The following is a 12592-nucleotide window of genomic DNA, read 5'->3' on the forward strand; positions in this document are numbered from 1 at the left end:
TCAGAACACCCAGTAAGTATCCCATTTAAGAGTCAAATTCCTTCTGTAAGAATCCCTCTCCTTTTTCCATGCAGCTTCTTAGTCATTCATAATATGATGATTATATTTTCAAAAGCAAAAATGAGTATGTAAAAACGTGGATGTGTAACCGACGTGATTCTGCAATGTGTATACGGGGAAAAAATGGGAGTTCATAACCCACTTGAATCAAATGTATGAAATATGATATGTCAAGAGCTATATAATGTTTTGAACAACTATTAATAAAAAAGGAGAAAAAACAACAACAAAAACAAAACAAAACAAAAAGCAAAAATGAGGGTAGGATATGTCCATTAAAACATCTGTACTGGGGATCAGAGTGTAGCTTAGTGCGACACTGAATGCTTAGCGTGTACAAGGTCCTGGGTTCAATCTCCATAACCCCCCAGAATCTGAAAGGAATATCAGAGCAACATGATTCATCATGGCCCAAATATGGAACAATCAAATGTCCATCAACAGAGAAATGGATACATGAATCCTGGTATATTCATACAATTAAATACTAGGCAGAGACAGAAAAGAATGGACACAGACATACACAACAATTCGAATGAAATCTTACAGACTACTTTAAGTTAAAGAAATCAGGGACAAAACAAAATAATGCATAATTTTATTTACATGTGGTACAAGAACAGGCTGGTGATAGAAGTCAAAATAGTAATAACACCTAGAAAAGGTGTATTGACTGGGAAGGAACATGAGATAACTTTTGGGGGTGCAGGAAATATTTTATATCTTCATCGGGGTGTAGTTATATGTATGTAAAATATTTTTAAAATTAATTCTTAGTAGGAAGTTTAACTGGAAATGTAACTTATTGGGAGAGCACTTGCCTATCATGTGAAAAGCACACACACACACACACATGCACACACAATAAATAAAGTTTAAGACTGATTTGTTTTACACCATTTACTGTATAAATGTTATACTTCAATCTTAAAAGAATCAGGGCATAGACTTTTATGAAGATGAGTCCTAAGGGCAGTAATGGAAGGCTGATGTTTAAAATTAAGAATGTTGGGGTTGGGATGTAGTTCAGTGGTAGAGCATATGCTTAGCATATGTAGGCTCTGGGTTTAACACCTACTATCCCTACCCCAAATCAGAACTGTTTTTGGACAATTACAAAAGTATAATGATAACTATACATATAAAATGTCTACCCCACCTCCTCCAGTGGGAAATGTAGTCTTGCGTCTGTCCTAAATTTTCATCTTGTAAATGAATTTATGGCCCAGGGCGTCTAATAGAAGTTGAATAAAACAGATTTCATACTTGCCTCCTCTTTTGCAATAGAAACCTTATCTTGCTTATCTTTGCAGCAGGAATGTTCAGGAACACACAGCCAATGGAGATTGGTTCTCAAATTTGTTTGCACATAGAAATCACTTGGATTTTTTTTTTCCCCCGGTGGTCGTGGTGGGTGTGCTGGTGATTGAACCCGGAGTGCTTTTACCACTGAGCTACTTCTCCAGCTTTTACTTAGTTATTTATTTTTATTTTGAGACAGGGTCTCATCAAGTTGCTGAGGGAATCGCTAATTTGCTGGCCTCCCTTGTGATCCTCCAGCTCAGCCTCCCGAGTCTGGAGAATTTGAAAATTTGCTGAAACTTCAGAGATTCATATTTAATTGGAACTTGTGGGGCGGGATCTGCATCTCAGTTTTTCTTCCACACGGGGGGGGGGGGCTTTGCCACATTGCTACATTCCCAGCCCCGCCCCCTTTTTTTCTTTTAACTTTTTTACTTTTGAGACAGGATCTTGCTAAGTTCCGCAGGCCCGCCTAGAACTTGCGGTCTCCCAGCCTCAGCCTCTAGAGCTGTTAGGGTTACCGGCGGGCGCCGCAGTGCCCAGATGGGAATCGAGTTTTTTTTTTTTTTTTTAAGAGTCCCAGGGAGTTTCAAGGTGCTACAGAAACAAAGGGCCGCAGTTTGGGGGTGTTCTTCCACCTTCGCACATGACTTACGCGCAGATGGGTGTGAAGGTCGCTGACTTGAGTCGCCAGCCCCTTTCCTACACCAAACACACTCAAACTTCCCGGGGATGACCCCACGAGTCTTGAAGTCTCATCAGGCTGCAGGCGCTCTGCACACCCCACACCCCTCTATGGTACATAGGCGTCCCCTCTAGCATTTGAAAGTCGCCGTCCCCCTCGGCCAGCCGGCAGCTCCCTCTCTATGGTAGAGGATTTCCCAGCAGCGCCTCAGTGGTATTTCTTTCCGGATCAAAGAGGAGGCGGGACTTCTCTCCCGGAAGTGGTCCACGTGCTTCCGCCGTGATCTATTTGGGCACCCGGCAAGTTTCTAGTATTTGCTTAAATTGACGACACGGTGGGCACTGTGTCTCGCACCAATCTGTGGTGAGTGAGTCGTGGCCTTTGACCTCATGGTTACTGAGGTAATGGCATCGCCATTTCGGAGATGTAGCAGTTGGACCCGGGTCCGCAGCACCTCGTTTTCAGCGTCGAGTCCAATTTCCAGGGCCCTAGAGGTTGGGTCCCGCGGTTTTTGTGTTCCTCCGGTGTCGCGATCTTCTCCCGGATAAGGGTGACCTCAGGGACAGGGTTTAGGGTTCGGGGGCTCGTTTTCCAGGACCTTCAATGACATCCTGAATGACCTTGGGCTAGGCACTGACCCTTTTAGGGCTTTTTCCCCCACTTCTGGGAGAGGGATGGTTAAAGCTCGTTGGCTCCTGTCGGTCCCACGCCCTGTGATTCCTCGGAGTCCGCTAGCCCCTGGGAGGGAGGGTGAACGGGAGGGGGTCGGTGCTGAAGCTGATGGCTGCTCCTAGGACTAGAAGACCAGGAGGAGGTTCCCTGCACGGTGCTGGGCCGAGATGGATCCGCTTAGGGCCCAACAGCTGGCAGCTGAGCTGGAGGTGGAGATGATGGCGGACATGTACAACAGGTAAGGAGAGCCTCTCTGCCTAACCTGTGTTGGAAAATTAGCCCTGATCTCCCTTCGCGAAGGCAGAAGTGGATGTCTTCTAACAGATGCGTTTCTCACTGTGGGGAACCTTGAGGCCTGCCTTCCCCATCCCCACCCCATATTTAGTACTAATGTAGATGCAATATAGAGTCACTAGAAGGACTTGGGAGTTTGGTTGAGATGGAACTGGCTTGAAGGAGCAAGAGCAAGAAGAGAAGCTCTAAGAGTCTCTGGTTAGTTTTCAAGAACAGTTGAGGCCGGGTGTGGTGGCACACACCTGTGATCCCAGTAGCTCAGGAGGCTGAGGCGGAAGGATTGCAAGTTCAAAGCCAGCCTCAGCAACTTAGCAAGGCCCTATCTCTAAATAAAATATAAAAAAGGGCTGGGGATATGGCTCAGTGGTTAAGCTCCTCTGGGTTTAATCCCTGGTACCAAAAAAAAAAAAAAACAAAAACAAAAAACAGTTAAACATTTGTCTTTTGACAAATAGTTCCTTTAGTAGTTAATATTTACTCTGTCAGGCATTTGTCAAGTTTTTTATATGCATTATCTTTTTTTTTTCCCCCTTTGGTGGTACCAGGGATTGAACACAAAGGCATTTTAACACTGAACTACATCCCTAGCCCTTTTTATATTTTATTTTGGGCCAGAGTCTAGATTGCCCAGGATAGCCTTGAAATTGAGATCCTCCTGCTTCAGCTTCTGGCCTCACTGGGATTATCGCATACTCTACTGCACCCAGCTGCATTATCTTTTATTAATTCTTAAAATAATCCACTGGGTTAATTTTATTAGTCTCATTTTAAGAAGAGGAAATTGAGCCTTCTACAGGTTAAAAACTTCATCAGGACCCACGCAAGTCAGTAGCAATGTGAGGTCTAGTACATCAGTATGACTCCACAACTGGTGCTCTCAGTGATTTGGCAAATCTGGGAATAGTTCTGGCTCCACCAGGGATTATACTATTTGATAAACATTTCCTCATCTATAAAATAGACATATAATAGTACCCACCTCATAGAGACATTAAAAACATTAAATACAAAGGGACTTTGCATCAAGCCCAAACAGGAAACAATCACATATTTGCTACTTTTATCAGCTCAAGTTCTGTGAATTGTTTGATTTGGTCTTGGAAGTTATAAATTAGAATGATTTGGGGGGTAGGTACCAGGGATTAAACCCAGGGATGCTTAACCATTGAGCCCCATCCCTAACTTTTTTTTTTTTTTTGAGACAGGTCTTGCTAAGTTGTTTAGGGCCTCGCTAAGTTGCTGAGGCTGACTTTGAACTAGTGATTCTCTTGCCTCAGCCTCCCCAGCTACTGGGATTACAGGTGTGTGCCACCACGTCCAGCAGAATGATTTTTAGATGTAGACTGTGAAGTCAGACTGCCTAGTTCTATGTGATCCTCAACAAATTACTGAGTCTCTCTGTGCCTTAATTTCCTCATCTTAATATGAGGATAATGATGTGCCTATCCCACAGAAGTATCAGAAGGATTGCATAAAAAGAATCTATGTAAAGCTGTTAGCATGAGGCTTGTTATACATCCAGCATTCAACAAATAGTCATTATGTCTGGGCTCAAAGGAGGTTCCTACTCTCTGAAAACCCTCCAAGATGTTTGAAGTGCAAAATGAGGATTCACCCTGTTTTCTTGGAGGAAATGAAATCAGTATACAGGGTTGGAATGACTGTGGGTTCCTGGGATGTCACAGGATGCTTCTTGCTGGACTTTATCCTTCTCTCTCCCCAGAATGACCAGTGCCTGCCACCGGAAGTGCGTGCCTCCCCACTATAAGGAAGCAGAACTGTCCAAGGGCGAGTCTGTATGCCTGGATCGATGTGTCTCCAAGTACCTGGATATCCATGAACGGATGGGCAAAAAGTTGACAGAATTGTCTATGCAGGATGAAGAGCTGATGAAGAGAGTGCAGCAGAGCTCTGGTCCTGCATGAGGTCCTCAGACAATATACACATGGGGTGCACCTTGCTCCTCCCATTTGTTTAATAAAAATGCCCCCTATTGGGTGTCATGTGAAGACTGCCAGGCCTAGGCTCTCTCTCGAGCATCTCCAGGAGCCCTGGGTGTGGTAGAACTGTCTTGTGGAAGGGATAGTTGTCACACTGGTATGTGACTTGTGTATGTTTGTGTGTATGTGTATATATATATGTGTATATTAAAGCAAGTTTGTTGACACCTACTATGTTTAAAGCAGTGTGCTTAGTGTTTGGAAATAAAAAAAATCAAACACAGCCTCTACCAGCAGAGGGAGTCCAAGATAGTGTTTTAAGAGTATGAACAGTTAAAGGCTGGGGATATAGCTCAGTTGGTAGAGTGCCTGCCCTGCATGCATAACACACAAAAAGTATGAACAGTTAAGATAGCTTAGATTTGCACCTGGGATCTGTCTCTGGCTGTGTGACCCTGAATGTGATATTTCTCTGGGCTTTAGCTTTCCCATCTGTAAAATGGGGATGATCAGAGAGCTATTGTGGAGGTTAAGTGAATTTATATGAGAAAAACATTAGGGCTGGGGATGTGGCTCAGCGGTAGCGCGCTCGCCTGGCATGCGTGCGGCCCGGGTTCGATCCTCAGCACCACATACCAACAAAGATGTTGTGTCCGCCGAGAACTAAAAAATAAATATTAAAAAAAATTCTCTCTCTCTCTCTCTCTCTCTCTCTCTCTCTCTCTCTCTCTCTCTCTCACTCTCTCTTTAAAAAAAAAAAAAAAAAAGAAAAACATTAAATGCTTTGCTGACAATAGCATAATGACTCGGGTGTAGGAAGCACTAACTAAATATTTTTTAAAAATTTGAAATTAAGTGGAGACAAGCAGGCATTTCCACAAATGATAGAAAGAAAAGATGTAAAGGAGAGTGTGAAAAGTAGATGGGATTTGATAGAGGGCAATGTCAAGTTGTTGAGGGACCCAGCTTCATGGTAATCCAGGCAGAGACTGAGTAACAGCCACTGTCATTCAGTGTTCACCCGAGTCAGACTCTGCTCCTCACCCTTCATACAATATCCAAGCTAATCCACCTGTCTAGGCTAAAGGTCCTATTGGGAAATGGAGGTTCAGAGAGGTGGCTGCTTGCAGGTCATGCAGGTGGAGCAATATTGTGGAGGCCAGGGTTTATGCTTCATGTGCTGTCTTACTTGGTGGAGTATAGCAAGCTTACATCCTGTCTGAGGAGTCCCCTTAGAGGACTGTACAGCACTTAGACATGTGCGTTGTGCCAGGTGGGATTTTGGTTGACCCCATGGCACCTGTAGCAGTACCATCAGAGTGGGTCTTCATGGTGGAGATGTCTGGGATGGAAGTAGGTTATTGGAGATGGAGTAAAGGAGAGAATAGAGGCAGTGAATTTTGGGCTTACAAGTGCAGGTTCAGGCCAGACTGACTGTTTGAGTCCTGACAGATTTTCTAGCTGTATGATCTTGGGTGGGCATTTAACTGCCTCATTTAACCCCCTAATAAAAGTATTGAGATGCCTAACTGGGTGGTCATCAAATTTAACCATTAATAACTAAAACACTGAAAAGTGCCTACCTTATTCTAACCCATTTTGTCTCATTGTCCCCGATGTGAAACAAAAAAACAAACTAACAAATATTAGCCTATTTTAATGTACTGTGTTGAAATGTTTGTGTAAAATTGAAAATTTGGGACTTAGTGGTTTATGTATTCAATAGTAGCTCTTTTCATTGCTAAGTTTGGCAGGAGGTGGAGACCCCAGATGTTCCCCTGTAAAACTCAAAACCATTGTCTTGCCTTAGGCATAGGCAGAATGTTAAGGCTCCTTTCCAGGTACTGCAGTACAGTTTGGGCCAACAGGTGGCACTGTCTGCTCACAGGTCTGCCTGCCTTGGACAGTTCCACAAATGTTTATCACTTGTTCTCTGCTAGTGTCATACTTGGAAGAAAGGGACAGTGCTGAGACAAAACTGTACCTGACCTCAAGTTTATCCAGGAATGGCAAGAATTTTCCATGCATAGCTGGAACAGATAGAAGTGTGGAAAAGAGGTTTCCACTGAGTAATAACACTTGTGAAGGCTTTGAAGAAGCAGAAATGGGGAGTACTTGTACTGAGGAAGCAAGCCACAGCAAGGCTGGGATGTTGAGTGTGAAGAGAGATGGAGCTGAGAGACAGGCCTTGACGGCTGGGAGGTACAGTTCCCAAAGAGCCTAACTGTGTTAAGGGGAATTTGGATTTTTTCCTACTAAGAGCATCAGCGAACAGTTGAAGGAATTAAACCCTTCAGTGACAATGACATCTGCATTTTAGAGGCTCACTCTCACTATCAACCAGGCAGATAAGTGGTAGGTGATGGTAGGTAATGGATTAAAGGGAGACGTGGCAAGGAGGCAGTGAGGAGCGAAGGGATGATGGAAGAATGGCTTAGTTTATTGAGTTGCGATAGCACACTAAGCTCTGTGCTAAGTCCTTAAGTACATAATTCCAATTAATCTTAACCACAGCTGTGTGAGGTAGGTGTGAGTATTCTCATTTTACAGATAAAGAAGCTGAGAATCAAGGGTTAGTAACTTGCCTAAGTCATGCAGCAAGCAGGTAGCAGAGCTGGGATTCCAATTTAGACACCAGAGGCCACTTTAACCACTACCTTAGGATTGAGGGCAATGGTCCCTAGTGGGAAACATGTCTGCAGTTTCACATTTTGTTTAACAATATTTGTTATTGGCCTGCTACATGCAGGATGCTATGGCAAAATGTCCAAAGTGAGTTAGCTAGACCCTGCCCCCAGTGGTGCATGCCTATAATCCCAGCAATTTGGGAGACTGAGGCAGGGGGATCGCAAGTTTGAGTCCAGCTTCTGCAATTAAGTGAGACCTTGTTTCAAAAAATAAAAAGGGTTGGGTATGTAGCTCAGTGATAAAATGTCCCTGGGTTCAATCTCAGTACAAAAAAAAAAAAAAAAAAAGAGGATCTGACAGTAAGCATTCCTGGTTGGCAGCAGTCTGTAGGACGGGCAGAGGCTTGGCCATTCACCAAACCTACCACCACTAATTTCTTCTGTCCTTCTCATCATCTGCTTGACTTGCAGGCATCTGGTCTGGGTCTTTAGCTCTGGGTGTTGGGATGAACTGGATGCTACATGAGAAAACATGTTAAATATCTGTAACAGGCAGCTTGAAAGATCACTGGAACCTCCCTTGAGTATGTACTATACCTTCAGACTTGCTTCTAATAAACAGAACTGGCAAAAATGAGGGGATACCAATCCAAAGTTAAGTTACTGGTGGGACGCTAACTCCAAGATTAAGTTACAGAAGATTGCAATGTCTAGTAGTGCCTCTCCCTTTCTCTTTTCTTCCCTTCCTCTTGCTTACTCTGATGAAGTTAAGCTTATTTCCATGCTGTGAACTGACCTGTGAAGAGACCCATGTGGTTAGGAACCAAGGGCAGCCTCCATCCAACAGCCAGCAAGAATCTGAATCATCCACCATGTAAGTGAGTGTGGAAGCAGATCCTTCCCCTACCAAGCTTTCAGAAGACTGCATTCCTGGCCCACACTTTGAAGTGTGTAAGAGACCCTGCAGCTTAGTCCACCTAAGCTGCACCCTATCTCCTGACCTACAGAAACTGGGATAATGTTGTTTTAAGACAACATGTTTTGGGGTCATTTGTTACTCAGCAATGGATAATAAATACATGTATAAATAACTAATACACAACTGATGTGATTGACCAAGACTGGTCATTTCACACCTATACCTAGAATGTGCCAGGTACCATTCTAGGCACTTGGGATGCATCAATAAACAAAATAAATAAAGATCCTTGCCCTCTTAGAGAAAGAAAAAAATATATACATGGTTTCATATAGAAGTCTGGGTGAGCAGTACTGTTCTGAAAGGAAGACAGCTCCTTCAGCATTTGGGGGAAACTTCATAACCTCTTTCAGGTTTTAGACAATTAAAAAGCTGGCAAAGTGGGGCATGCTTGTAATCCCTGTGACTCTGGAGATGGAAACAGGAGGAAATCTGAGGCCAGCCTCAGCAATTTAGCGAGGCCCTAAGCAACTTTTGATCCTGTCTCAAAACAAACAAAAAAAAAACTAAAAAGGGCTGAGGATGTGGCTTAGTGGTTAAGTGCCCTTAGGTTTAATCCCCAGTATCAAAACAACACAAACAACAACAACAACAAAACCCTTTAAAAAACTGTGACCCATTTGCCCAACGCATGTAGGATTTTGCATGCAATTATAGAAATTTTCATAAGAGCTTTTATGGGCTGACCTGAGAGGAGTCTTGAGACAAGTATTGTTTTAGGTGCTGAGGCAAAGAAGAAACAAGATTAAAAAAAAAATTAGAATGGGAGACAGGTGTTAAAAACAGGTGCTTTCTGTGATAAGTGTTAAAAAAGATGTTTAGGGAGTATGGAGCTTTATAAAAGAAGGTTCGTGCACCCTCTAGCCTGGTTTCACTTCCAGAAAGTGATCAGTGTTTCAATGGTTGGGTAGGAATTTGCTAGGAAAGAGGTAATGGGTGGGAGTGTAGTGTGAAGAAGGTGGGTACAGATACTTGACTCTGAGCCATATAGTCCACCAAAGGAAACAGACACAGCTTGATGAGTTTTGTTAAAGGAGAAAGTCAGTTGTTATATAGGTCACAAAGCAAAGGGATCTATCAAGTTATTGTCCTTGCAATCAGGCACTAAAAGGAAGTGACCATTAAGTCAAGATCTGAAGGGCTGGGTACCAGGACGCAAAACTATAATCTCAGCTTTTCTGGAGGCTAAGGCAGGAGAATCACAAGTTCAAGGCCAGCCTGGGAAACACTCCGAAACCCTTTCACAATAAAAACTATTTAAACAACACTGGGGATGTAGCTCAGTGGCAGAGTGCTTGTCTAGCATACTCAAGGTCCTGGGTATGATCTCTAGTACTGGGGGGGGGGGGAGTCTGAAGGATTGCTTAGTGAGGCCAGAGCAGGGGAATGTTCCAGCCCAAGAAGAGCTTGAGGTGAGAGAGAACATGGAGCATTAATGAGTAGGAAGCAGGTTACCATGGTGAGAACAAACACAGGAAAGAGACTAAAAAGGAGGGCTGCGTGCAGCAGGTGACTCAGATGACACAGGACTCAGGGGCTGTTATTGAAGTCTGTCATGAGAAGGGTCCTCAAATGTCATTTCCTCAAGGGTCATGAGAAGCATCTCAAGGGAAATGACCCAATCAAATCTGCATTTCTAGTAGACTATGCCCACTGGAAAGTTGGTCATGTGCAGGGGTGGAACTGGGAAAGCCATGTTGGAAGGGTGGCAAGAAGTCCAGTCCAGAGCTGTGGACTCGGGTGGGGGAGTGAGAGAGCCTGGGAGGGCTGTGTATGGAGGTGTGGGTCTTCAGAAGGTAGGAGCCACAGGCTCGCTGGCAAGTTGGCCATGGAGAAAGAGACAGCAAAGTCTGGGATGATTCCAGTTTGGTGGCTTAAGCCCTGGGAGAGGTGGTGCTTTTACTGACACAAGCAACAATGGAGGAGAAGCAAGTTGTTGGGGAGGAAGGTCAATTTTGGTCACTCGAGATTACTGAGCATGCCTGTGGTCTTAGAAGATTGTGCTACATTCTCCCTCATCCCATGTGGGTCATCCATGCTGGTCCTCATCTACCTCCCAAAACCTCAGGTGTCCTCCTGGTGTAGGATAGTTCATGTGCTGTTTCTTCCTCTTGGGGGTTGATAAATCCTACTGACTCTGCCCCAGAAAGCTACTTTCAGATCACAGCATATACATCAAAAACCCTTAGACTTCCCCATGACCGCCCTCCCCCATCTAGATCAACTCCCACCCATGATATGTTCCCACAGCAGTGTATCTTTATCCTCCATGGCACTTCCTGTAGATGAAATTACACTCAATGTGTAACTATTTGACTCGTTTATGCCTCTCCCACTGGCTGTTCTCTAATGATAGGGTTTATGTTTCTTCTTCACCATCCAATCTCTAGTTCTTGATGTATATGAAGATGTATATGAATTTTTTAAAATTGAGATATAATTCACATACCAAAAAATTCTCTCTAAATTTTAGAGTATATGATCCAGTGTATCTTAGCATATTCACAAAGCTATACAACCATCACCATTATCTAACTACACAACATTTATTGCCACAAGAAGAAATCCCATAACCATTAGTAGTCATTCCCCATTTCCCCTCCTGTAGTTTCTCACAACCACTAATCTATTTTCTGTCTCTATGGATTTGCCTTTTCTGGGCATTTTATAAATGCAATTGTATGTGGCTTTCTGTATCTGGCTTCTTTCACTTAGCATAATTTTCAAGGTTCACCTATGTTGTAGCTTGTATCCATACTTCATTCCTTTTTATAGTTGGATAACATCATATTGTATGGGTATTCCACATTTCATTTCTCCATCAGTTAATGGATAATTGGATTGTTTGTGCTTTTGACTATTATGAATAATATGGCTCTGAACACTGTGTAAGAGCTTTTGTGTTGACCTAAGTTCTCAGTTCTCTTGGGTATATATCTAGGAGGGGAATTACTGGGTTATAATGGTAAGTCTATGTTTAACTATACAAATAGGATATGCCAAGTGGTTTTTCAAATCGGCTATGTAAGTTTTTTGACATTCCTCATGCAAAGTTTATAGTACGTATTTTTAAGGCTAATAGCTTCTCACAGAATGAATTCAATCAGGTACTATTATTTTCAGCACTTAAAAAAGCAGAATGAAGCTCAGGAGATAAGTGACTTGGGCAAAATCCACAATTTATCAGTTGCAGAGCCAAGATTTAGATCCCACCTGACTCTTTTTTTTTTTTTTTTTTTTAAGAGTGAGGGAGGGGAGAGAGAGAGAGAATTTTTTTTTTATTATGTATTGTTTTTTTAGTTTTTGGCAGACACAACATCTTTGTTTGTATGTGGTGCTGAGGATTGAACCCGGGCCGCACGCATGCCAGGCGAGCACGCTACAGCTAGAGCCACATCCCCAGCCCCCCCACCTGACTCTTGAGCCAGTGCTCTTGTCCAGTAAGCTGTGAAGTAGTCTAGCCAGGAGCCCACATGAGATCCAATGGGATAACACTGCTTTACTTAAGCTATGGCCAGTATCAGGAAAACAGTCTAGGAAGGGGGTTTTATTTTTGGAGCTAGAGGAAGAAAGAGGTTATAAATCCTATTAATTTGGGTACAGAAGTATATCTTGGTTCTCTCCCTTTGCTTTCCTGTTTTTTAAAATCCTTGGCTTCACAGAAGTCATTCCAAGGTGGCCCTAGCCTACCTTTTCAGCTTAATTTCCCACTACTCCCTTTTCATGTATTCAACAAATGTTTACCCTGGGTGTTTTACATGCCAGGTCCCGTGATAGGCAGCAGGCATACAAATTACCTATAATGTGGTCATTCCTGCCTCCGAGAAATTGATACCTCATGGGATGGGAAAAGGGAGGAAGGAACAGAACTTCCTTGTAGATGTCTGTGTGGTCTTCAATGGAGGTCAGCACAGTGTTTGGGGGGATCATTTGGGCAAGGCCCCTAATGCAGCGTAGGAGGTCACACAGCTTCCAGACAGATATGAAACTTGAGCTGAATTGTGAAGGATGAGTATATTAGAAATGAAAAGGG

At 43.3% G+C, this 12592-nt stretch overlaps 1 protein-coding gene across 1 annotated transcript; it reads left to right on the forward strand.

Annotated features, from left to right (window-relative positions):
• Positions 1-2282: 2282 nt before the first annotated feature.
• Positions 2283-5543, forward strand: Timm10 (translocase of inner mitochondrial membrane 10). The gene is made up of 3 exons (XM_026406547.2): positions 2283-2410; positions 2842-2957; positions 4737-5543. The coding sequence occupies exons 2-3, from the start codon at positions 2887-2889 to the stop codon at positions 4936-4938; spliced, it is 273 nt and encodes a 90-aa protein (XP_026262332.1). The 5' UTR covers positions 2283-2410; positions 2842-2886; the 3' UTR covers positions 4939-5543.
• Positions 5544-12592: the final 7049 nt, after the last annotated feature.

Source organism: Urocitellus parryii, chromosome 4, assembly GCF_045843805.1.
Source record: "Urocitellus parryii isolate mUroPar1 chromosome 4, mUroPar1.hap1, whole genome shotgun sequence".
NCBI lineage: Eukaryota > Metazoa > Chordata > Mammalia > Rodentia > Sciuridae > Urocitellus > Urocitellus parryii.